Source organism: Odocoileus virginianus, chromosome 5 (assembly GCF_023699985.2).
Source record: "Odocoileus virginianus isolate 20LAN1187 ecotype Illinois chromosome 5, Ovbor_1.2, whole genome shotgun sequence".
Lineage (NCBI taxonomy): Eukaryota > Metazoa > Chordata > Mammalia > Artiodactyla > Cervidae > Odocoileus > Odocoileus virginianus.
This window is the reverse complement of record NC_069678.1, coordinates 11,552,703-11,579,200: the sequence shown is the minus strand read 5'-3', so window position 1 is coordinate 11,579,200 and position 26,498 is coordinate 11,552,703. Positions and strand designations below refer to the sequence as shown.

The window sequence follows — 26,498 nt, the reverse complement described above, 5'->3', positions numbered from 1 at the left end:
TGCGGATTCCAGGAAGAGCCAGGGATGTATTTAAATGAGGCGGCTTAACCCGGGATGATGAGCCTGAGCTAGGAGATGAGCATTAGAGTGAAAGGTGTGGAGGGTGAATGAGAATAAGAGATCATGAGGAGGCAGGAGAAAAGCAGAGGAAGGAGGAAGTCAGGGGTTTGATTCTGGTATGAAAGCATCAGGTTGAGGAAAGAAGCCGAGTCTCAGCAGAGAACGTCAACCAAGAATACAGTCTTCCCGGCCAGTGGACGAGGGGCTGGATTTTAATTTGCATAGCATTAATTAGCAAGAGTGTCCAATTAGGACAGCCATTTTAGAGCCACACTATTAAGCTGATGCTGAAATGTTAATCAGTTTTGGAGCTTCTCCATGAAATTGAAGGAAAAGTTGACCTTATTAAGCAGAAAGAATTCTAAATCAATTATTTCCCAAATCAAATGCATAAAACATAGATCTTAATTCAGGAGATATATACTTTAGATGGTTTCACCTCTTCCCCTTTGGGGATTCCAGCCAGTGACAGAGATCATAAATAGGCCTCATATGTACACATGCATACTCATTCTTGGGGGAAGGCACCTCTACATTTTTTACCTGATATGTTTCACTTGTTTTCAGTGCCCCTCCAGGACTCTGCTTGCAAGTGTGGTTTTCTGTTATTTTCAAATGTTCCAACAATAAAACACATTTAGGACTTCAAAGTCTCTGGGAAGATCTACCGTAATCATTACAATTCTGGCTTGTCTTTGGAAGTCACAAGGCAGGCGGGGAGAGCAGTTTGTACGGCTGGCTCAGAAGCCAGGCACACACTCCATCACACTCCACACAGCCTCAGGGGAGGAAGGGCTGGAGCGGTTCTGAGAAGGTTCACTGCAGAAACTGGAGGCTGGGAAGGTCTGACCAGCAGGCAGGTGGGGTGTTGATGCGTGGACAGAGCACGGGACCTGAAAGCAGATTATCTGGAATAAGTCCTGCCTCCATTTTTTGGCCATATCTTTGGACAAATTAGGTGACATCTCAAAGTCTCAGTTTCCTCCTCTGTAAAAGGGGGTTGATGATGCCCACCATGCATGGCAGGCCCCTACAGCAGTGCTTTACAACAGATTGTTGTCATCAATGAGAAGTCATAGATCTGTGAAGGGCTGGTTCTTGTCTTGGAGCAGAACAGGGACCACGCAGATGGGGGCATCTTGTAGGAATGTAATTCACCCTCCTTCCCTGCTAGGAATCCCCTCTATAGCACCCTGATGGCTGTAGCCAGCCTCTACTAGGATGACACAAACTCAGCATCTCACATGGGAGTCTTGTTCATTTTGAAGGCATGGGGGGAGCATGGTATTTAGAAAACTCTGATGTATAGCTAAAATCTGGGCTAGTTGTATGACCTTGGAGAAGTCACATTGTCTCTATGACTCTCAGTTTTAAAAAATTATTTATTTATAATTTTAGTTGTATTAGGTCTTTGTTGCTGCATGTGGGATTTCTCTAGTGGTAGAGAGCAGAGTCTACTCTTTGTTGCAATTCTGGGGCTTCTCATTGCCTGGCCTCTATAATTGCAGAGCCTGGGCTCTAGGCGTGCAGGCTTCAGTAGTTGTGGCATATAGGCTTAACTAAGCATGGGCTTAGTTGCTCCACGGCATGTAGAATGTTCCTGGACCAGGGATCCAATTTATGTCCCCTGCATTGGCAGGCAGATTCATATCCATTGCACCATCAGGGAAGTCCCTCAGTTTTCTTTTTAATCAGTAAAATGGAGACATTATGACCTCATCTGTAGGGTAAGGATGCAAAGTAATTTGTGAAGAAGGCATAGTCTGGGACCTGGTATGTAGTTGACACTTAATAAACATTATGTCAAGATAAAAGCACTATTATTAAAAAATTTCAAGAAGCACTCATTAAGCACCTGTTGTACCTCAGAGGTAATACAGTTGAGTACCCTGACACTTAATAGAATCATACTATATATTTTCAGTCATTTTTACATTAAAAATAATTGGAAATATATATATAGTTTTGGGGTCTGGATTTATCACTTGATATTGAATCATAAACCTTTCCTGATATCTTCAAATATTCTCTACAAAAGTGGCTTTAAGTGACAACAACAACATAGTGTTCCATCACTGGCTAGTCTCCAATTTGCTTACCCACTCTAATATTTGGGAGCATTTAGGAATAAATGGCTTTGAAAAAACAACTCTCATCTGTTGAGGTATGATTCGTAAGCATTCTTGTGTATTAAGGATCATTACTCTATTGTTTAAAAGTTCTGAGTTGCAGGGGAGAAGGGTTGATCGGTTGGGGTGATCACAGGGCTTGTGTATGTATGTACACACACCTATTTGGCCCCCACTCACTGCCATCTAAGGGCCAGATGGACTTATTGGGCTGGGAGGGAGTGCTGTGATCAACTCAGCCCAGTCCCGCAGGCCCTCAAGCCCTACAGGTGCTTGGGTTTGCTTCCAGAGTTATTTCGCCTCCGTGAGAAGAATCTTCCACATGCCCAGCACAAGCTGCCAGGCCTGAGCTACTGGAAGGAGACTTTCTAGCTCCCTATCCATGGACTTTGCTTTAGTTTTTGGCCCCCTCCTTTTTTTTTTTTTTTTTTTTTTATCTCTTTATGGCATGTGGCAGCTAGCCAGCCCTGATGGCTGCCATCATCCAAAGAACCATATCAATTTCAAGCTTATTTGGAGAGCAGACAGCAAAGAAAAGATAATTCAGCATTTTAACAAATAGAAAACATTTCTAGTCCAGCTGACTTCTTTGACATATTTTTGGCTATTAAAAATAGTTGATGGTTTATTTTTTATTGACATGTGCTAGAGACTGCAAAAAAATCTGTAAAGTAGCGCTCATTTCCGCTGATCCAGTACACATTCGTCCCCTCATGGGGCTGGAGCTGGCCAACGAGGTTTCACTGGCCAAAACCAAGAAGAAGGTGGAGTTGCCTTTTACGTAAAGGCTTTGAGTTTTAGAACAAAAGGAAGAGGCTCAAAGGAGAGGAGACAGCATCTGGGCTCTTTCCCTTTATTTCTTCCTCTAAAAATGATGGAAATAGACTTGGATTCTGATTTTGGTTAATTTCTGCCAAAAGAAATTAATTAGAGTTTGAAATATGCAGCTGATCCCAAATCCTTCCCTGGGGAGGTGTGATGCTCCCCAGATGTCTTCAGACCCCTTTGAGAAGAAAGTGATGGTCATTTCTGGCTCGAAAACATTATGATCTGTTCCCAGTTGATTTCTGAAGGGGAAGTGGCCTTATCCTCAAAGTCTGAGTGTCCCTGAATTCACCACCTGCTCTTCAGCCCCACTAGGTCTTGTGGTTTGGATGGTGTTTCAGGCACCCAATAGTGCTTTCAAAGATTGGAACCTTCCAAAGGGCTGAAATTGTGTTCTGTTTTGTCCTGGGCCCTTAATTGGAGCAGCATAGTACTCCTCGAGATATCTCTGTGCATGTGTGCTGAGTAAATGATTGCAGGCTGCTCTTCATTAAATATAGAACATAGAAGAGGCTAAATGAAAAGTGGCTTATAATTAGACCATCATCTGCAAAGAACAAAATGGACATCTTTCCCTGCAGCTGGATGGTGCTACATAGTATAGAAAGTTGAGGTCTGTGTATAAGCCAGTTTGGAAGCTTCTGGTAGGCAGGGGATCTCTGTAAATACCCTGTAGTGTCTAGCACACTGTTAGACACCTAGCAGGTGCTCAAGAAATGAGAAGTGGTTGAAATTGCCATGAAAGAAAGAATGAGCTCCTGCATGAGTTCTCCCGTGGGTTCCCAGTACTAAGTGGGCCCCAGAACTGTATCAAATAAATGAATGGTAGATTGGCAGACACCAGGGAGAGCTGCTCTCTTTCCATCTCAGCATGCAAAGGGTGGTTGAGAACACAAACTTGGGCATCTGGGAATCCTGGGCTCAAATCCAAGCCCTCCACTGATTGCAGTGCTTGCCCCATATTGGACCCCTCCCCCTCTAATGCTGGAGTTCTCAGGTACCCCTCCCTCTGTCTCCGAAAGCTTGCTTTCTTGGACAGTGATCTCTCCCCCCTCTCTCCTGGAGGTTGCACATGATAATTAATTATATCCCACCTTTGAGACCTGGAGGAGGAGATAGGGACGCACTCCAGTATTCTTGCCTGGAGAATCCCATGGACCGAGGAGCCTGGGGGGCTATACAGTCCATAGAGTCACAAAGAATCGAACATGACTGAAGTGACTTAGGACGCACTCACGCACCTTTGAGACACTTTCCATTGTTATCTTAAGTTGTCACTTGGGTCTGTGTAAATGGACACTTCTCACATTTTCATTGTTTCCTACCAAAGAGTGGGCTGAGCACTTGCTGGCGGTGAGTCAGAAGCCTTGGCTTCGAACCCTGGCCCCAGCCACTCGCCCCTCTGAGCCTTCACCTGTAGCATCTATACAGTTGGGTGAAAGAGCTAGGGCTGTCTAGAGGATGGATGAGAACAAGGTGTGAAACCACCTTGAAAACAGTGAGTTGCTTTGTAGACACCAGGCATTTTATGATTCTGGAGCACAGGGACCGTTTCTCGTGTGGCCGGCGTCTCTCAGGATGCATGGGGCTACAACACCGTGCTTGGAAGTACTGCCGGCTCTCTGCTACCTTTGTGCAGGGCTGTGTTCCCGCCTTCCTCCGGGACTGGGAGCCACCTCTGCTCCCTGGCTTCCAAATGCCCAGGAGGTACCAGCCCTGCAGAGAAGGTGAGGGAAATGACGGTAGCCATCCCTCACAGGGCCGGGTAGCGGGCTAGGCACCTTACATATTGTTATTCAGTTGCTCAGTCGTGTCTGACTCTGCGACCCCATGGATTTGCAGCATGCCAGGCTTCCCTGTCCTTCACCATCTCCTGGAGTTTGCTCGAGTTCATGTCCATTGAGTCGGTGATGCCATCCAACCATCTCATCCTCTGTCCTTCCCTTCTCCTCCTGCCTTCAATCTCATAGAGTGCCTTTATCTTTCACAGCAGCCCTGAGAGGTAGGTACTGCTATTATCCCCATCTGATGCCGGAAGCCCCTGAGTGCAGAGGCAGAGAGGGCAGCCTGAAATCACATGGCTAGTAAGTGGCTGTGTCCGGGGTTGGATCCAGTGGGCGGGTCTGGAACGCTTGCTGCTAACCATGTGGGTCCCCTAAGCTGCCCTGAGGCTGGAGGACTGCACCAGAGGCCAAATGACCCACGTGCCTCCCCCAGCCTCAGCTGAAGGGACCCTCAGGACCCTTCTCCTGCCCAGGAACCTCGCTGTGCTCCTGTGCTCGGCCCCTTGCCTCTCCAGGAATTCTTCCACTGCTCTCGCTTCCTTCTGCACCCTCAACCTAAAACGGGAGAGCCACCACCAGGACGTTCTCATTCATTCCTGAAAGAACTCTGCATTGTCAGGATGGAAGGGACCTCTGGTTCAGGTTTGTTAAGAGGAAAGAGAGACCGAAGCTGGCATAGTATCGATGTCCAAACCAGATAATAGCAGCACAGAAAAGAATTATGTTCATATGACTTATGAGCATGAAGGCAAAAATTCTAAACAACACATCAGCAAACTGGATCTAGCCATGTATAACAAACATAATACATCATGCCCAAGCAGAGTTCATCCCAGGAATGCAAACATGATTTAACCCTAGAAAACAGAGGCTCAGAGGGCAGCTGCGGAGACTGAGCCAGCCCAGGGCCCAGCCCAAAGTGCTTTTGGGGACCTGGTTACCTTTGTGCTGTATCCTGCTCCTGGGAGGTGCTGGTGACAGTCTTTCCTTTGTTGTCACTGCCTCTCACCACTTTATGTAGCCTCAGAGTGAAATGTTCTGTCCTGGATTTTTTCTAATCCTCTCTTTCCATTTCTCCTGCAGGATTCCATGTTTTCGTTGGCCCTGAAATGCCTTATCAGTCTGTCTACCATCATCCTTTTGGGTTTGATCATCGCCTATCACACACGTGAAGTCCAGGTAGGTGCCCTTGCCCACATCCCTTCATGCTGGGGCCGTTCCTCTGCTCCAGGCTGAGCCCGCCCCCTGCCCCTCAGGAACTAGCTGGAGAATCTCACCAGACAGTATGCGAGATTGTGGCTCTTCTCTTTCAGTTTGGGCCCTCGTGGGAGCAGAGGTGCCTCTGCTCTGGGGCTTTAGAACCATTGTGATTATCCCAGAGGCAAACATGGCTTCATGTTTTGGGGACAGTCCTGCTCAGAGTCTTCATTCTGCACTGCTTTACTGTAGGACTGACTTTGCTCTTTCTATCTCTTGCTGGATCTTTTCTGAGTGTGAGCCATTGAATCTCCCAAGTGAAGCAGACCTTCCTCCTATGCCCTTGCATGCATGTGCCTGCGTGTACACACACACACAAACACAGACACTGCACCAGATAACACTAGGAGTCTGATGGTGAGTTTACCGCTTCCTGGTCTGTGCCAGGAATAGAATAGAATAGAATCTATTAATCTATTAATCTAGATAGAATAGAATCTTCTGTGGTCGAGGAGGTCTCTGTTTCTTGCTGCCCAAAAGTCACTTGGTACCCAGAGAAATATTAGCCTGGCCTCTGGGGTGTACTCCAGTTTGGCCGCTGTAAGGAGGATGGTATGACCTGGGCTGGGAAGGGCAGGCAGGAGTGAGTAGGTCGGAGGCATCTTCTCCTGACAATGGGTCTCCCGCATCACCTGGCCCTTCGGGCTGACCTGTTGTGCTGGGGCCCTGGGTGGTGGTTCTATGGTATCCAGATGTTTTTTCTCACTTGCATGCACATATGAATATAACCCTGTCCTTTGGCTGGAGGAGCACACATAGATCTCCATCTGGGCAGCAGGCGAGAAATTGACAAAGACCAGAACTCAGAGTTGGGAAAGCTGGGGCCGAGACTCGGCCATGACCTCTTCTCACAGCAGGTCTCTGGCCAGCCCTGTCACCTCTCTGGACTGGAACGTGTGAATTTTTCTTTGTCTGGAACATGGGGCTTTTTATTCCACTGTTTACGAGTTGTTGTAAGGATGAATGGGTAGTGTATGAGAGGGCTCTGTGAACTTTAAAACACTTCAAATACCGTACCTCTTGTCACCCAGCGTTTCTGGGCTGAGTGGGTGCACAGGCAGAGATGGGTGAACATCACCTGCTCCTGGGAGGGTGGTCTGCTCTCCCGTTGCGTGTCGGGGGCCACTGCATCTGGCCCGGGCGAGGGAGCCTTGGCTGCAGGCCGCCTTGGCTGCAGGCCACCTTGGCTCCACTCTGTTGATGACCAGAGGACACTCATTGAGAAGGTGGGGACTCGTTAGTCTCCGGAGGGGTCACAGGTGCAGGGACAGAGCTTGTGCTGTGAAGGCTGAGAGTCCCAGACACCACCCAGCAGGTTCCTTTGTGGGGTCCAACCTGGACAAGGCGGGTGGGCTTTAACCCCAGGAAGAAGCCAGGAGTACAGGCAGGAGAAATGGGCAGGAATGGGAGACGGGCCCGGGAGTCACAGTCGGGACTCCCGGCCAGGTTCACCCCACCCCAAACCAGCTGTGGGACCCAGGTGTTTCCTTAGTTCCTCTGAGCCCCTGCACCCTCATCTGGAGGCATCTATACTACACCATATCACCTTGACCTGTGCAGAGGGGTCACACAGGCCAGGGAAAGAAACAGAGTAGTGAAGCTCATCTGTGAGCCAGGCTCGGGGAAGAGGGAAAGGAGCTGGTCTCAGCCTCACACCCACACAGTAGGTCCACTCGTCTTGACTGCTGCTATTTCCACTCCAGGCCTTGGAACTAGGAGAGCCAGGTGTCCCTTCTCTGATTCTCTTGGGGTCCTGTCCTGCCATCCCCAGGGCTGGCAGCCTTAGCTCTGACCCCACCCAACTGCAGTTCTGATGTCAGTTCTGGCCAGGTGGTGGGGCCAGCACCTGGCTGGGCACACTATCCTTTCTCACCTCACAGCTAGTCTCTGCTTCGCCCTCATTATGGGCACCAGAGGATGCTATGTTAGTTATTTGTCTTGGCCTGACACTCCAAGTTAAGAGCAACGAAGTGAAATCAGTGAAGGCATTGAATCCTGGCTTAGACGCCTGAATGCCCTTGGGCCAAGAACACCTTTATAACAACTTCTCTGGGCCTTGGTTTCCCCATGTAAAGTATGGAAGTCTTACCATCCACCTTGCTGAACTTGTAAGAGGGTGGGTCCCTTTCCTGTGACCTCTGTCCACTGCTCTCAGCTGGGCCTCATCTTACAAGCTGTGCCCACCAGATCATCACTGTCAGGACCGCCCAGTGCCAGTAAGTGGTTGGACTTCCTCTCTACCCTGCCTGCACGCTCAGCTCCCACCACCTAGTCCGTCATCCTACTGGCCTACCAACACGTGGGTTGTCACCAGAACGTGGCTCCCTCTGTGCCTCTTACCTATCCAGTGAAGTTCTTTCTTCTGGAAAGTTCTAGTGGGACCTTCTTTTGCCAGAGGGAATTTGGAATGGTTTGGACCCAGACAGCAGGGCCTTCATAAGTACTCACCTGACCATATTGTAGTTTTCTGTTCTGTGTCCTTTTCCCCAGCCTCAGGGACAATGATGTTGTGAATCTTTGTATTTCCAGGGACCCACAGCGTGTGACAGAGAGCCGGTGTCTGCAGGGGATGTTTTGAATGAAAGGGTGTTGTATTCGAGATGTCTGATTTCCAAAGTTGTTTTGACCATTACTTAGCCCTGTGGTCTTGGGCCTCAGTTTCCACATCTGTTCACTGGGGATCCTAAGCCCGCCACACCCCAATTCTGTAATTCTCTGATTAAGGTCTGGTGCCAGCCAGCTAGGGGACGTGCCTCCTGAGAGTGAGTGGAGGGAGTGTAATCCCAGGCATGATTGCTTATCCAGAGGGGCTGCTTGGATAACCTCTTCTGTAGGAAGAGGCCAGCCGCTGCTCATCTGTTGGGAAGCAGGGCAGGGACAGGGTGGGTGAGGTCAGGGACTTGTGTCAACGATATGCTTGCCACTTCCTTATCCACACCAGTTGTTGGCCACTTGGCTCAATTGTAGCAGGAACCGGATGGCCGTGTTTCCACCTCCCCCCAGCCCTGCCCCAGTTGCTCACACCCGGGCCCCTGGCCCCCGCCCAGCACACACAGAAGGCCAGGAGTGCTTTCTGGAATAGGATTCCTCTTTGTTATATGCACAACTTGCGTTTTTGAGAAAGAAGAACTCTGAAACATTATTGGGAACGTCTCTACCAAGCTCTGGCTTCAAGTCCTGCAGTGAGGCTTGGAAGGTTCTCAGAGGCGATGGCGTGTACCCCTCGCTGGTGCAGGAGGCTCCCCCTCTGTGGGCCGGCCTGTCACAGAGAGTCACAGCCTCTTGGGGGAGGCTGTTCCTGACTGGGCATTGTGAGTTTTAGAAAGTCTGCCCCTCCAACTGAGAGGAAACGGGCCTCTCTGGAGCATCCACTCAGCCTGGCTCTGTTCGGGGGCAGGGAAAAGAGGCCCCGGAGTTTCCCATGAGGCAGCCCCTATCATCTGAGGATGATGTCTTGGAGCACAGGGGCTTAAAGACCCAGGGGTCTGTTCTCCTCAGGCTAATGTGTCCCAAAAAGAAATGAAAAGCCAAATACACTGGGTTTTGTGTTGTGTATCAAAACTTTGAAAACCGCACTCTCCTGTGGGGGGTCCATTTATTCCTGTGGTTTGGTGATCACCAGGACCTCCCAGATCGGCTGCCAGCCTCCTCTCCCACTATTGCACAATCACATTTTAGGGGCCATTGGCATGTCCCTGACTCGACTTGTCGTAAAGCACGGAACTCCTCCCTCCCTCCCTTTCTCTCTCTTTTTTCTTTCATTTGAAGTATAGTTGATTTACAATATTGTGTTAATTTCTGCAAAGTGATTCAGTTGTATATATATATTCTTTTTAAGATTCTTTTCCATTGTGATTTATAACAGGATATTGAATATATTTCCCTATATAGCTATACAGTAGGGCTTTATTATCTATTTTATATGTAGTGGTGTGTATCTGTTAATTCCAAACTCCTAATTTATTCCCCCTTTGATAATCATACATTTGTTTTCCATATCTGTGAGTCTGTTTTTGTTTTATAAATAAGTTCTTCTTTTTTTTACTGTGCTCAGTCATGTTCAACTCTTTGTGACCCCACTGACTATAACCTGCTAGGCTCCTCTGTCCTCTTCCTCTGGAGGAGGTTTTCCAGGCAAGAACACTGGAGTGGGTTGCCCTTTCCTACTCCATGGGATCTTCCTGACCCAGGGATGGAAGCTGCGTCTCTTGCATCTGCTGCATTGGCAGGCGGATTCTTTACCACTAGCCTCCCATAAGTTCATTTGTGTCATACTTTAGAGTCCACGTGTAATGATATTGTATTTTATTCGTCTTTCTCTTTCTGACTTACTTCACTTAGTGTGATAATCTCTAGGTCCATCTATGTTGCTGCAATGACATTATTTCATTCTTTTTAATGGCTAATTAGTATTCCGTCGTGTATATACATAATACAATATCTTCTTTATCCATTCATTTGTTAACGGACACTTAGGTTGCTTCCATGTCTTGGCTATTGAAAATAGTGCCACTATGAACATTGGGGTGCACATATCTTTTTGAATTAGTTTTCATCTTTTCTGGATAGATGCCCAGGAGTAGAATTGCTGGATCATATGGCAACTCTATTTTTAGTTTTCGAAGGAACCTCCTTTCTGTTTTTCATAGTGGCTGCACCAATTTACATTCCCACCAACAGTGTGGGAGGTTTCCCTTTTCTCCACACTGTCTCCAGCATTTATTATTTGTAGACTTTTTGATGATGGCCATTCTGACTAGTGAAACACCGAATGCTTTATCGCTCCCCTGTATCCTCCCTCCTCTTCCCTTCTTATCCATCTAGCTGTTCATTCATTCAGTGTATACCTAACGAGGACCTACTCTGGGCAGATCCTGAGACAGGCACCCAGTTCTCTGTGCTGGAAACCTTCAAATCACTTTTGCTTCTGCAAGGAGTTGTCACTATTGAGTGAATCCATGGCCCTAATTAATGTCTTTAGTGACATCCTGAGAGGCAGGATAGCAGGAGGCTGAGAACACAGATTTTTTAGTAGTTCAACATGGGTTCAAATCATGTTCTTTGTCACACTGCAGTATGTATGGTAGCCTTTAGGAAGCTACTGACTCTCCCTTAGTCTATTTCCTTTCTGGAAAATGATACTAACAGTACCCACCACAGGGTTGTTGTACAGATCAAATTAGATAATATGTGCAAAACATCTTAGCTTCAATGAGGATGTGTTTGCGGGGCTGACAGCAATGGAGAGGACATCCCAGGCAGAGGACTCAAAATATCCAGAGTCTCTGAGATGGGAAACTGCAGAGTACATTCAGAATGCCTTGAGGGCAATGTCCTGGGCAGTGGGGCGGGTCCACTCTGGAGCATGGCAGGACCAGCGGGAACTCATCTGTCTTGCTGAAGGGTTTTAGAACTGTCCTGTGGGCAGCAGTGAGAACCATGGAAGGGGTTTAAGTTAGGGAGACAGATGATCAGATTTGCATTTTTGCTGCAGCATGGCAAATGTTGCAAGGGCCAATTTCAGAGGCAGAGAGCCTAATTGGAAGTATGTTTCCACGGTCGAAATGAGCGATGGTGACACCCTGAGTCAGGGCAAGACAAGAGCTGGGACAGGAGAGACTGTGCCTAAGAGGTGCTGAGCAAGAAGAATTGACCAGGCTTGCTCACCTGTTAGGTTGGAGGTACTATCTGTGGAAAATAAGGAGTCCAGTCGTTGCTTAGGTAACTCAGTGGTTGGGAGTGCCATTCATTATGGTTGAAACCATAGAAGGAGGTTGAGGTGGGAAATGATGACCAGATTAGTTTGGGACATGTCCATGTTGAGGTGGTGGGGGGGGGGGGTGGGCATCCAGCTGCCTCCAGGATAGTGATAAAGAGGATAGGCCTGGTGGGAAGGGGGCAGTGGGATGAGAGGAGGCGGGGGACAGACCCCCAGAAGGATGTCATCGAGTAAGAAGTGGGAGGCAGATAAACCCACAAAGGAGAAGGAAACAGTCAGGGAGGTCAGAGGAGACCCCAGGGGAGGGAGTCAGGAAGCCGGGACAGGGAAAGAAGGGTCAGTTTTGTCACAAGGGGTCAAGGAGTTGGGGACTACACTGGTCCTTTGCGTTTTCTGTGGGAAGGTCATTGTGCCCTTTATCAGCCCTGTCACTGGGAGTGGCAGTCACGGGCAGGGGAAGGGGAAGGGAGGACCAAGTAGGAGGTGAGACAGTGGAGACACTGAATACTGGTCAGTCTTCTGAGAAGTTGGGCAGAGTGGCAGCTGGGGAGGACACAGGGAGGAGGAGAGCTGTTGGTTTGCGTATGTGACCTGGAGGACGGCATGCGTCTGGCAGCTCTCAGGAAGGAGCCAGCGGAGAGGGAGAGGAAATACCCAGCAGCCAGGTTCTGGTCTGGGTGCCCCAGGGAGGAAGTGCCCTGGCTTAGGGCCTGGGGGGACGGGGTGGGGGATGGAGCGGGTGGAAAGTGCAGGCGCACCTACATCTGGAGGTGTGGAGCCGAGCCTTGGCGTCCTTAGTGAAGCTGCAGGGGCAGGAAGCTGCAGGACAGCGCCTGGCACATAGCAGGACTCAGTTAATGTTTGTCGAATTAAAATGGGGGGACTGCTGTGAGCCTAGCATAGGACACAGGCAGTGGCCGATTTCCCATCATCCAGTGCGGCTGGGAACTTTAGAGATCATTAATTTCAGCCTGTGATTATTGGCCATATTCAACGTAAAAAGCATCAGTTGGATCACAATCTGCTGTTGGCCCTCAGAGCCTTCTAGTCCGCTTCAGATCTGACAGAAACAGAACAGTGACAAGATACAGGTCTTCAACCTCATGAATCTGAAACACAGGAGACCAATAAAAGGGGAGACTTTTAAGTTATGTGTAAATGTGGATATTTTTATGAAGCAGCCACAGAGTTCTCAGCTTACAGGGAGATTACTTCAAATTGTAGGACATAAATTATTTTCAAGAGACAGCTCATGTTACAGAAAGGCTCACATGCCCTGGCACGATGGTCCCGTAGGTGGGAGTACCCTTCTGGGCACATGAAGCCTGCTGTCACAGGGGCGTGGGCGTCTGGAACACAGGAGGTGTCACTGGTTCATATGCTTTGGGCCTGTGTGTGCTCACTCAGTCATGTCCGACCCTGTGACTGCACGGACTGTAGCCCACCAGGCTCCCCTGTCCATGGGATTTTCCAGGCAAGAATATTGGAGCTGATTGCTATTTCCTTCTCCAGGGGATCTTCCCGACCCCAGGATCGAACCCGAACCTCCTGTAACTCCTGTATTGTCAGGCAGATTCTTTACCACTGAGTCACTGGGAATTCCGATGCTTTAGGGGTCCACGGCTAAATGAGGTAGGTAGGAGTGTCTTCCCTTCAGGGAATGGACTGAAGGTTCAGGCTGAGTCTTGCTCTGTGCCCTTACTCTCCCTTCTCCTCATAGAAGAAATTGGGCTCAAGTCACATCTTATCTGTTAGGTGAGGACTACTGAATGTCAGGCATGGAGGATCCAGAACTAACTGAGACCGGGTCCTTGACTTTGGAAGCTGCTTGTCCTAGACTTTGATCCACTGGGACCCAGGCTGATAAGCTTTGAGGTGTGAGGTGTGTGTGTGAAACATCAGGTGGCCACAGGGGCTGGGAACCTCTCACAGGGAGATGAAATTTTAACTAAGCAGTGTATTCACCAGGAGCAGAGTCCTGTGTATGTTTGGGATGAAGTTGGCCTGGGGCATTTCAGGGGCATTAGAGAGGAGAGAAAGGAATGTCTGTCTGTCTTCCAGGGGAGAAGGGAGCTGCCTCACCCTGGTGGGGCTGGGATCCCTGTCCTTGCGAACCCCTGACAGACATTTCCTAATGGTGTCTCTAGCTGGTTGACTGATGGGTTTGAATGGCCTTCACTGGGGCTCATGGATGGGCCAGTGGCCAAGGTCCTCCTTTAGAGCTGAACAGATAGACTGGGGACGCCTGAGATCCTGAAGCCCCTGGAATAGCCCCTCAGCCTGCTTGGTCTGAGAACATGAGCTCCTTCAGAACCTGAGGACTTGACTGGAATGTTCTGGATAGTGGCTTCCTCTGCCGAGCTCACGTCCATTTCTTGCCCTATGCCAACAAACACTCCCCGGACAGATGGCCACACATGAGGGAGACCGGAAATGGGGAATGTGTCCAGAGGACGGTCCCTGGCCTCCCACCGACCTGCCTGCACCTGGACGGCTGAAAGGGAAGGAGGAAAGAGGGGGCCAGTGCTGCTCAGTCCGAATACCACGAGTCCTTGTCAGACTACCTTTCAAAGACAGAAAGCTGAGAGGATGACGCATTAGCAGCCCCCTTGGTGATGACGATGTCACCTCTCATCTTGTCTAGTGCTGCGTATTTTTTGGAGTGTTGTCATGTATATTGTCAGACTTCTTGCCTGCCTGACTTCACCCCTTTGACTTTTAGGTTTTTACCTCCTCCAGGAAGCTTTCTGGCTGCCCCCACTCCCCGGGCAAGGTGCCCCTTCTAGAAGTTGGCTGGGTTCTGACCCGGACACTGTTTCTCACCTGCGTCTGCTCTGACCACAGGTCTGTGATGGTGGGGACTGACTGGGATTCTCTGCTCTGTGCCACAGCCAAGAGCACCCGGCACACGGCAGGGATTCGATAAGTGGAACCAAATGAATGAACAACAAGCCCAGGGGGCAAACGGGTAGATTGATTCTTCCCTCGGTCCATAGACGACCAAGCTGAGTCTCTTTAAGACTGAGAGGCTGGCCTGAAGTCCCTGGCTTGTGCATCATAAGGGGTCCAGGGCCTTGGCAGGCTGCCCCCTGTGAGCTGGGCTGGCCAGGCCCACTGTGACCCTCTGCATCACCCTCTTGTCCCTTCTTGTCCCCTCTCATCACAGGCTTTGGTCCCAGAGCCTCTTCACACTCAGATCTGCAGCTGGCCATGGATTGCCATGGTTACCACTCCAGCCTTGGCAGTCTCTGTGTGACATTTTGGTTTTATTTGCTAAATATTTGAACACTTGGCTTTAACTCTTCCTGCCCCAGAGAGGGCTTTCCCGCCATGTTGCCCTTCCTTAGGGGTGGTGGTCTCCCGCTGCCATCTCGGGGTCCCCCAGAGCCCAAGGGCAGTGTGCCTAGGGAGCAGCAAGGCTGTTTCTCAGCTGCCTGTGTTGACTTTCTGTTTTGGCAGTTGGAAATGTCATCCTGTGTCATGCTTCTTGACAGGGCGTGTGCTACATCTGTTAACAGGTGTGAAAACCATTGCCCTGGGCATGTTCAGACTTGCCCCAGCCTGGAGGGCCAGTCCCAGACTTCCGGAGGCAGCTGCCTGCAGCTCCACTGACTTCCAGGCAGTCACCTCTTGCCAAGTCCTCCGGAAGCTTCCTCAGCTCCAGGACTCCAGGATGTCAGAGATGTCCTCTTCCCTTGACCCTGGCAGGGGGGCAGAGGGGAAACTGGTTTTGGGAGGAGTCATTGTTTGTAAATGGGGAGGTGGTGTCACCTCACCTCCCACTCCTCTTCCCCTGCTGGTTCAAGATGAGGTAGTGCCTGGGAGGCTGAATCCATCCAGCTGTGCGTTACCTTGGAAACCACACACCTAGCCTTGGGAAACGAGGGCTGAGGCATACTTCTCTTCCCACTATAATTCAGGGATACAAGAGATCACTGTCCCAACACAGACAGCTAATGAGTGACCAGGTGGAGAAAAATAGCCCAAGTGCCTGCCCCATCCAAGGCACTTCCTCCCAACAAGCCTCTGCCCCCTTTACACTGTGCGAGGGGCCTGGTCTGTCTGGGATACTGATCACAGTGTGAGCTTGGGTAGGCTACCTCTGTCTCTGAGTTTTGTCACCTATAAAGTAGGCAGATTAGATCAGATAGATGATCTCTGGGGCCTCTGATTGTATCCAGTATTCCATGTTGGAAGGATGCTCATGATAAAGAGAGAAAAGTGTAGACAGAGTGGCTATGAATGTTTTTTTGTTTTTTAAAAAATATTTATCTTTATTTATTTATTTGGCTGCACCAGGTCTTAGTTGCGGAATGGGAGATCTTTGGTCTTCACTGCCGCATGCAAGTTCTTAATTGTGGCATGCAGGATCTAGTTCCCCACTAGGGATTGAATCTCGGTCCCCTGCATTGGGAGCCCAGAGTCTTAGCCCCTGGACCACCAGGGAAGTCCCTGAATGGCTTTTGATAGCAAGAACTGATAAAGTTTGCATTAAGGAGGCCCTCGGGTGGGACTGTCCAAGCAACCTGTCCCTTCTCCTAACTGCCTCCCTTCTCTGTCCAGAAAGGGAGCTGGCTATCCCCTTAATATAGCCTTGAACTTGAAATAGCAAACAATCAAAAGGACAGTTCTTTGGCTCCAACATACTTAAGTTTAAAGGTGACTCCTCTTAAATCTCTTACAAATATAATCTGGTCAGACATCTTAAAGCTTTTAGGATAATTAAAGTCAGTGACCGAATTCCCTTCCTCAGCACTCAGTTCCAACCTCCTTCCATGAATACAAACTCCCACTTCTTCAAAGTCACTGGGGAGCAAATGTTCAACTTAATAGAATATTCTATTTCCCTGTGAGTGCAGATGTGCACTGTCCATGACTTTTTCAGAATTAATTCATTCTATTTTGTATTGTTCTTTTTAAAATATTTATTTATGTATTTGACTGTGCGGGGTCTTAGTTGCAGCATGCAGGATCCTTTAGTTGTGGCACGTGGGATGCAGTTCCCTCACCAGGGATAGAACCCTGGGCCCACTGTATTGGGAGCTTGGAGTCTCAGCTGCTGGACCGTCAGGGAAGTCCCAATGCTACTTTTGTACTGTTGTTGTTACTGTTTTCAAATGATGATCTTTTCAGTTCTGCATCAGGGATGGGCATCAGATCTCCTGGGCCATGTTCTGGACCCTGCAGGCTAGGGAACCCCACTGCCTGGGGATGTGTGTTTGGAAAGCACCACAGGGTCCCAGGGCTTCCTCCCGATTAAGACACATCTTGCGCAGTTATGAGCTCCATGAGGGCCGTGCTTTCTCGTAACTGTCTTCCTGGCTCTTCCTGCTGTGCTGATCAAGGGGGCTGTACGTAGTAGGAGTGCAGTGATTCTAAATCTGAGCTAAATATAATTGACTCTCTGAGGGTTTGGGAAATTGGAAGGCATGGTAGAATTTTTGCTGTTTGGAGACTTCATTGCATTATATGACCAAGAAAATGCTGATAATTCTAGTCTCTGTTCAGCAGGAACCTGGTAAAATGACATCTTTTTGTTTTTAAGAGAATAGATGGCAAAATCACCACTGCTCAAATTCTCCCAAACCTAATAATTGGAAAAGAGATGAAATGTGCCGAGTTTATCTTGGAATTAAAGAATTCAATACAATTCAATCCAGCAGAATTCCGTTTCCTCTGAACATATCACTGGTACAAACCTGGTGGGTATGTGGGAGGGACCCTGGGCCCCAGTTGTAACTTTGTCATTAAATTTTTTTTTAATTGTTGTAAATGGATATATAAAATTTACCATTTTAGCCATTTTTAAGTGTACAGTTCAGTCAGTGGGAGTAAGTAAGTTCATCTATGTTGTTGTGTAGCCATCACCACTGTGCATCTTCAGAACTGACTTTGTCAGTTTTTTTTAAAGATTTTTTTTTAACATAGACCATTTTTAAAGTTTTTATTGAATTTGTTACGAATTTTTTCTGTTTTAGGCTTTGGTTTGTTGGCCATGAGGCATGTGGGATCTTAGCTCTCAGACAAGGGTTTGAACCTGTACCCATTGCATTGGAAGGCAAAGTCTTAACCGCTGGCCTACTACGGAAGTCCTGACTTTGTCACTTTTGTGTAACCTCCAGGCACCTGATGGCTCATGGGTGTGTGGGCTCCCCCTCTGAGTCTGGGGGACTTTTTTCACATACTCATCTCCTACCAGCATACCTGCCTCACTGTGTCAGTCCCTGAAATGATCTTCACCCCATCTTGAAACCCTTATATCACAGGCCCAGGTTCAGATTCCAAGTTTAGATTTGAAAAAAGGTTTGTAAGCCCACAAATGACAAGAATGCCAGGCTCTATTTGTTGATCTCTTATGTGCCAGAAATTGTCCTTTCTGATCTCAGTGGATCCTCAGGTCATTCCTAGGAGGTGAATTCTGTTACTATCCCTGCTTGATAGATAGGACAACTGAGGTCTAAGAAGGTAAGCGACGTGGTCAAAGTCATGTGGCTGGTGAGAGGCAGAGCTGGACTCAGGTGGACTATCTCCAGGCCCATTATGTTGTCTCTAGGCCTATTTAGCTCTCATTACGTGAGAGCTCCATCCTTGGTCTGTCTCTCCTGCCCCTAGTTCCTGCAGGATGAGAAGGCAGCTTGAAATCTGGGCTTGGCCATGGGGACTTCTCTCCAAAAAAGGGCAGGTGTGAACATGACAAAGCCCAGGGCACAGCAACAACCCAGACGCTATTGGTCCAACCCTGCAGCAGCACCCCGGGCCCTTAGCCCCAGCTCCAGTTCCAGGAGGGAGCCCCAGCCTCTGCTCTGCCCTATGGTGGCCCCTCTGCCTGTTAGAAACCCCTTCCCTTGGGAGGGGAATTTGGGGGAGAATGGATACATCTATGAGGCTTCCCAGGTGGCGCTAGTGGTAAATAACCTGCCTGCCAATGCAGGAGGCATGAGACCTGGGTTTGATCCCTGGGTTGGGAAGATCCCCTGGAGGAGGGCTTGGCAGCCCACTCCAGTATTCTTACCTGGAGAATCCCATGGACAGAGGAGCCTGGCGGGCTACAGTCCATAGGGTCACAAAGAGCCCGACACAACTGAAGCAACTTTGCATGCATGCACAGATACGTGTGTATGTGTGGCAAGTCCCTCCACTGTTATCTAAAACTATGCCCCAATGCCAAAAAAGAGTTAAAGAAAGAAAGAAATCCCTTCCTTATCCTAATTCCCCTCTTGTCCTCCCCGTGGGTCCCAGGCCTACCCCAAGGACGAGGTCCAGCACCCTCAGGGAGCTAGGGGCTGCCAATTCTAAGTGGCATTCCATCAAGACTGGATGATGCTTTGGTTTCCCTGCTTTCCCTCCTGATCCCTGCTTGGCTGGAGCCTTCTTTGAAGCTCTGGCTGACTGGCTGGGTGCCCTACTGGGTCTTGCTCTTTTTTGTCCTCCCCCAGCCTCCACCCTCTAAGAGACTGGCTCCTACTTCTCTGCTAGCCGCTTGGCCCTCAGGGCTTCCTTGAAGGCTCAGCTGCAATGTGGGAGACCTGGGATAGATCTCTGGGTTGGAATGCTCTCCTGGAGAAGGGGACAGCTACCTACTCCAGTGTTTTGGCCTAGAGAATTCTATGGACTGTATAGTCTATGGGGTCCGCAAAGAGTCGGACACTACTGAGCGACTTTCACTCTCACTTTCTGGCCCTCAGGACTAGTCAGCGCCTGTCTGGGCTGCATCTGGCCTTCCCTTTGGACACTGAGCCTTTGGCTGCCAGTGTCCTGGGTGCATCAGGCGTCAGCAGCCTTCTCAGTTTCCCCACCCCTCCTTCCTCCTCTTTCCAACATCCCTGTGGTAAGGGGTCAACAGTTTCACACTGAAGCCCCCCTGGATTGGACACAGGACTTCCCATTGTCCTCTCCTGTCCATATGAAACATCCCTTGCTTCCCTGGCACTCATCAGAGCCCTGTCTCCATCCTGCCCACTGCATGGCCCAGGGCCCTTGCTCTGCACCTGCCCAGGGGTGTGAGTTGCTCAGGACAGAGGACCGCCACTCATTCCATTACTATAGCCAAAGACAACCAGTGCCCCTGAGACTGGGACAGTAGCCCATTAGTCCACATTGAGTGGAATGTTTGCTAAAACCCTCTGTCTTCTACACAGAGCTGCCAAGCCAAGTCACAGGCCTCCACCCCCTTGTCCCCAAGCTCCCGCCCTTGCTTGTCCAGTTGGCTTTTGGGGACGAGAGCTGCGCCTGTCGTTTGCATCTGTGCCTTTTCCCAACGTTCATTTGGTTTCAGCCCACTCTAGTCTCTCTAGGTCTTTTAGCATCTCACTCAGCAGCCTGTGTGTGGGGCCCTCCTGGCTTCATGTCTTTTCACATTTCATAAGCTTGACTGTGATAGCTTCATGCAAGCCATTGATGCAAATGTGGCACCAGAAATGGAATTTGGGGAAGTAAACTTCCTTTTCTTGAATTAAAGGCAGGCGGTATAGAGAAGAAGAAATTCAAGGCTCTGCAAATCTTTCTCGTTCTAAACATTCTGTGGCCTCCCCCTAGGCTATGGCTTTATGCACCCTCCTACCCCGCTTCACCCAGAAGCCCAGCCCGCATGCACATTGTGTTTACTGAGTGGTGCTCCGGTGTGGGACGGGAGTCAGGAGTTGCGCAGTGGACCCTACCTCTGTGCCCCTCACCGTCTGTGAATGAAAGGGCGAGGGAGGTGTTTGGCCACCTGGCAGGCTTGGGTCGTCACAACGCTGTCCCAGCAGCCTGCGTCATAGGAGAGTGTTGCCCAGACTCCAACATTCCTAAAGCCACTCTCGGCTGCATCAGCTGGACTTGGCCGTGACTGCTGACCAGTGGCTGCACTGGCCACAGGCACAACCAGAGATCAGTGAGCAGCCACGGTGGAGCCATCCGCCAGGTGCAGAGTGGCCGCAGCCTCTGAGCTCAGCACCCCCTCGGCTGCTCCTTGCGGGGGGAGGCGGGTGAGCCCCTGACGCTGGTCCTCTGTGTGTGTGCCCACACACCCTGCCCCTCGCAACCCTCAGGTCCCCCTTTAGTGTAACCAGGGTGGGGAGCTAAGTGCTCTCCAAGGCACCTCTTAGCTCTCTCTTGTGCCTCTTGCCAGAATGTACTAGAATCCTTGTTGATTTGAGAGCAAAGAGAAATGACCACTTTCTGGTGTGTGTGTGTGGAATGAGGGGGGGCAGGGGGAGGGCAGGGCCATATTTGTCTTCCTGCTGCTATTAGAAATAGCAACCGCTCTCCGCCTCCCCTGAGGACTGGACAAAAGGTGATTAATTCATCTGACACAGAGCTATTGAAGGTCTGTTATGAGCCTGGCACCACGCGGATGGCAAGGCCCCTGCCCTAAGCAGGCTTGTGATCTAATGGGGAGATAAGCCCTCAGATGCTCACTGCCTGGGGTGCCAAGTGCTGGGGGCTGAGCCGTGAGTACGGGTGTGGGTACACCGGGGCCTTCCCCAGGGGGTGGAAACGAGGCCGTCTGGGGCCTCTGGGTTGGGCCTTGAAGGCTGGGTGCAGTTTTCTGCAGATGCGTGTGGGGTGAGGTGCTTGAGGGAAAGAGACCTGCTGGAGAAGATGAGGAGAGCGGGGGGAAACTCAGGGCTTCTGGGAAACGGGAGGGATGCAGCTGGCCACAAAGGCAGTGGTTGGAAGCAAGAACAAATGGAAAGGCTGAGGGGCTTCCCTGGAGGTTGAAGAGTCCACCTGCCAATGCAGGAGATGCGGGTTTGATCACCCGGGCCGGGAAGTGGTTGAAATGCAAAGGCTTCTCATTGCAGTGACTGCTTCTTGCGGAGCACTGGATCTGGGGTGCTTGGGCTTCGGTAGCTGTGGCATGCCAACTGAGTGGTTGCAACTCCCGGGCTCTAGAACACAGGCTCAGGAGCTGTGGCTCACAGGCTCCGAGGCATGTAGGATCTTCCTGGCCACTGCTTGTCGAAAAGCCTGCACAGCAATGAAGAAAAAACAAAGAAGATTATTAAGAAAAAAAGAGGCTGGACCAAGAACCTGGCAAGCAGGATCAGGAGAGATGAGGCATCCTTGTCTACAGTGGTAGCAGTCCTTGAGTGTTCATCAGAAAGGGCTCACAGATCTGGTGGGGGGCTGGGGAAGGAAGCCAGACAATTGATCCCCACGTTGCATCAGTGTAAGATTGAGAAGCCACCAGTAGTCAGCGTTAAGACCAGAGGTGGGGCTGGGAGTGGAAGGACTGGTGGAGGGAGGACTAGTGGAGATTTGGGTGGAAACCCACCTCTTCTGCAAGCTTAAGTACCTGCTGACTTTAAAGCATACCACTGGGCTTGAGGAAATGATGAAGCGCTCCTTCCTTGCGGGATCTTTAGACATAAAGATGACAGCTACCTGGTAAGCGCTTGTTCAAGACAGAGAGGGATGGAAAAATACCCCTCCAGAATCTGGGGTTCTGTGATCTCATTGACGGAACATGACCCCACCGGGAGCCAGGGCCTCTTGGGGAGCCCGGTTTGTCTTGTTCTGTCAGATCTTTTTAGATGCTTAACTGCACTGATGAGATTTACAAGAACCTCAGGATTTTACAGTTTGGCTCTTATTGTTCCCTAATCCATCCTCTTCCTAAATATACACAGCTCCCCAGCGGCCTCCCTCAGGCAGGGAGTTCGTGTCCTTCCTCTGCCTGCGGGATTGGAGAGTGGGTGTGGCGGGAACGGGCCACCCTCCTGGAGTGTTAGCAGGGCGGGCTCCTGTCCCCAAGGCCCAGCTTGTCCCCTGCAGGAGCGGGTGACATCACCTGAGGCTGATGTGGGAGCTTCTCAGCTTGTAGTGAGTTTGAAAGGTGCAAACGCCAGGGAAGTGCAGGAGGAGACATGCTGCCTGAGGCTTGTAAAGGAGCCCCTGACTTCAGACAGGCACCCACTCCTGCCCTTGTTGGCTTATCCTGGAAGAGCCTGTCACAGTCACCCTGCGTCTGTGCCACTTTCCCCCCCTCTTCTCAGTTTCTTTGCAAACCTCTTATCAGCATCATCTAAGCCTGTCTCGTTCCACCTTCTCTTCCGTCTTCTCTGGCTCTCCTTTCTGGCTCGTTTCAACCTTTCCTGCCCTTTGTATCTAAACGTGGGATGCCTGTCACTGTGGGCTGGCTTCATGGGTGTGTGTGGGTTTCAGGCTGAATGGACAGGGCTGAATTGACAGCCAATACTGCCTGGCTCTGGAAAAAGAGAGGACAATGAAGGACAGGATCTCTTCTAGCCGAGAACATTCTGATCTGGGTGTCGTTTCAGGATAAATTTAGTTCCAAGGGCTGGTGCAACATTCTAATTTGGTGGGAGTCCTTGGGCGCCCATGGTGGGGAGGGAACAGGCCTCTTCTCACCGGCCTGGTCCCTTTCAGGGGGCCATGTGAAATCCAGGTTTGTGATCATTATGTAGAATTGCAATTGTGGCCATCCCACGCTGACACAAGATTGATTCATCTGGGGTGAAATTTCCTTCAAGCCCCTTCTAGCTTGTGGGTTTTGAAGCTTCTACATTTTCATGGCTGGCCCACTTCAAGGTATAAATACCGATTAACAGTCTGTACTAGTTGTGTTCTCATGCTCCCCGGATTAAATCAATAATGACTAGAATATTAATTGGACCTTTATGAAAAGAAAATGAGATATGGTACAGAGTGGAGACTTCTAAAGTTGGAATCAAAAGTTTGAATCTCATGATGTTCTGATGCTAGCTCTGATGCTAATGGGTGACCTCAGGAGATGCTCTGAACTTCCCCGAGTATGTTTTCTCCTCTGTAGGAAGAGATCATAATAGCCACAAGGAGGGTCATGAGCATCAGCTACAAGAATTGGGGAAAGGGCCCATGAGAGCCTGGCGCAAACAAGGGGCTTGACAGAGATTTAATTTTAGACCCTGCTTGTCAAACCCAACCCTCTGCTCTTGGCCTGGTGGTCCAGCTCTTGCCTGCTGTTGGCAACTGTTGAGGTGCTGGACGCCTTTAGTCCTTTAAAATAAGTCTCCGAGGCCCTTGCTGACCATTCCCACGATGCGTTCTTAGCTGGTGGTCAGGAAGACTTCCTGGGGGCCTCCCTCCGCCACCCTCTCCCCTTTTCCCCTCCCTCGCCCCATTTCCTGTTGATCCTCATGAACAGAGTCAGGAAGCAGAAACACTGGTCCGTGGCTCCAGGGAGCCTCTTGCTCTGTCCAAGAAAGACAGGCTGGTTCCCACCAGCGTGGGCCCAAGGTCACAGAGCCTCCTACTGACACCCGGGGACTGGGGCCACTCAGCCATCTCAGGAGCTGGGAGTGGATCCAGGGATGATGGGTAGAGAGTGGGTAGCCCTGTGACAGGTGCATGGAGTGCAGGAGGCAGCAGCTCCCTGATAAGATGGTGATGGTAAAAGTGATCATGCGTGCATACGAGCATGCTCGGTCATGTCTGACTCTTTGCAACCCCGTGAACTGTAGCCCACCAGGCTCCTTTGTCCATGGCAGTTTCCAGGCAAGAATATTGGAGTGGCTTGCCATTTCCTACTCCAGGGGATCTTCCCCACCCAGGAACTGAACTCTTGTCTCCTGTGTCTCCTGCATTGGCAAACAGATTCTTTACCACTGAGCCACCTGGGATGCCCATAAAATTGATCATAGCCACTAAAAATTACGAAGTGCTAAGAGTCGTGTTACAAGTTTTTCAGCATTTATCTCATTTAATTTTCATATTCTTCCCAATTTACTCCCATTCATCCTGTATTAGTTTCTGATGGCTGCTATAACAGATCACCACAAACTTAGTGGCTTAAAACAGCACTAATTTATCATCTTATAGTGCTGGAGTCTAAAATGAGTCTTATTAAACTAAAATCAAGGTGTGTCAGCAAGTCTGCATTTTCCAGAGGCTCTGGGGAGAAATCGTTTCCTGTCTTTTCCAGCTTCTAGAAGTTGTCTGCCCTTCCATCTTCACATGGAAGGTTTTCTCACGTGGTATCACTTTAACACTGACTCTTCTGGTCTCCCTCTTCCACTTTTAAGGATCCTTCTGATTACTCTGTATCTACCCGGATAATCCAGGATAATCTCTATATTTTAAAGTCAACTGATTAGCCATCCTAATCCATCTGCTCCCTTAATTCTGCTTTGCCATGTACTGTACTCACAGGTTCTAGCGATGAGGATGTGGACTTTTGGGGGAGCCATTATTCTGCCTACCACAATCCCCTATTTGTAGATGAGGAAACTGAGGCTTGGCTGTTACATAACATTCCCAAAGTCATGCAGCTGGTAAGTGGCAAGATTGGAATTTGAATTGGAGCTGCATGATCTAAAACCTGTTTTCATTTTAAAGGTCTTCCAAGGAAAACAGAGAAAACACACGTCCCCAGAATGGCCCCAAACAGTCAACCACACTGAGGGACGGGCAGATGGAAGGGACATGCCCCGTCTGAAGCCCCCAGCACCGTTTTAGCTCAGGATGGAAGAACAGACTGCTCTGTGAATAACACTGCATAAACTGAACCAGTGGTCCTCAAACTTGACTGAGTGTTGGAATCACCCAGGGAACTTTAATACTGGTGTCTCAGTCCCACCTCCAGAGACTGGGATTTAATGCTCTGGGGAGGCACTGAGTGTAGGGGTTTTTCCAAGCTCCCCAGGTGAATCTAAAACACAGCTGGATGTGGGAATCACTGCTTTGAGCATGCCCTCCGTAATTATGTCAGTCTGTTGTAACCACGCCCAGGGCACACCCCTCCCACCCCCAGCACTTTGCTCTGGGGCCCTTGCCCAGAATAGCCGTGTCTCCCTTGTTTCTTCCTGGCAGCCTCCCTTGCACCCTGGCTATGTATAAAGCCACATCCTCTGTGCACAGAGGAACTTCCGCTTGGGAACAAGGCATACTCTCCCTCTGCGTCTCTTGTATGGCTCTTATATGGCTCTGCGTCTCCTTCTGTATGGCTGTCTGCGGAATTGAATTTTATTAATTTCCCCATTGCACATGTTATACTTCTCTAAAGGGTCCCTCTAAGAAAATACAATAAACTGTTTCTTAGGGAGTCTGCGTCCGTTCAACTTGAGAGGTGGGGATTAGAGATCAGACTCCGAAACCAGGCTTCCCTGGTGGCTCAGAGGTAAAGAGCCTGTCTGCAATGTGGGAAACCTGGGTTTGATCCCTGGATTGGGAAGATCCCTAGGAGAAGGAAATGGCAGCCCAAGCCAATACTCTTGCCTGGAAATCCCATGAACAGAGGAGCCTGGTAGGCTACAGTCCATGGGGTTGCAAAGAGTCAGACATGACTGAGAGAGAGACTTCACTTTCACTTTTAAACCAGACTGCCTGGGTTCAAATCCCAGCCCTGCCAGTTCCTGCTGTGAACTTGGAGTGAGATATTCTGTCTCTCTTTGCCTCAATTTCCTCTATTTAAAAAAATAAGGATAACAATAGTACTTATCTATACCTAGGGTTGGAGTGCAAATTAATGGTTTTATCTATATAAAAGCGATTAACAAGAGGGGTGTCTGGCACATAGGTAGACTATATAGGTATTTGCTAGTATTACTACCCCTGATCCTGCTGTCACTACTGTTCTCTTAACCTGGCTCTGTGGGATTCAATTACAGTCAACAAACACTGAAGACCTACTCTGTGCCAGGACAGGAAAGAAGTGTTCCTGACCCTCAAATAATTCCTGGTCTTGGGAGGGAGTGAGGAGAAGGAGTCAAACAGGTGGGCAGCTCTTTGTAATACAGTGTG

General features: G+C 49.6%; 1 protein-coding gene across 4 annotated transcripts in view; it reads left to right on the top strand.

The window, feature by feature from the left end:
• KCNN3 (potassium calcium-activated channel subfamily N member 3) overlaps positions 1-26,498 on the top strand; it is a 169,764-nt gene that overhangs the window by 39,266 nt on the left and 104,000 nt on the right. For all 4 annotated transcript variants that reach the window (XM_070467430.1, XM_070467429.1, XM_070467431.1 and 1 more), the window contains exon 2: positions 5,882-5,977. In XM_070467430.1, coding sequence (XP_070323531.1) covers positions 5,882-5,977 — 96 coding nt within the window. The remainder of the gene's footprint in view (positions 1-5,881; positions 5,978-26,498) is intronic.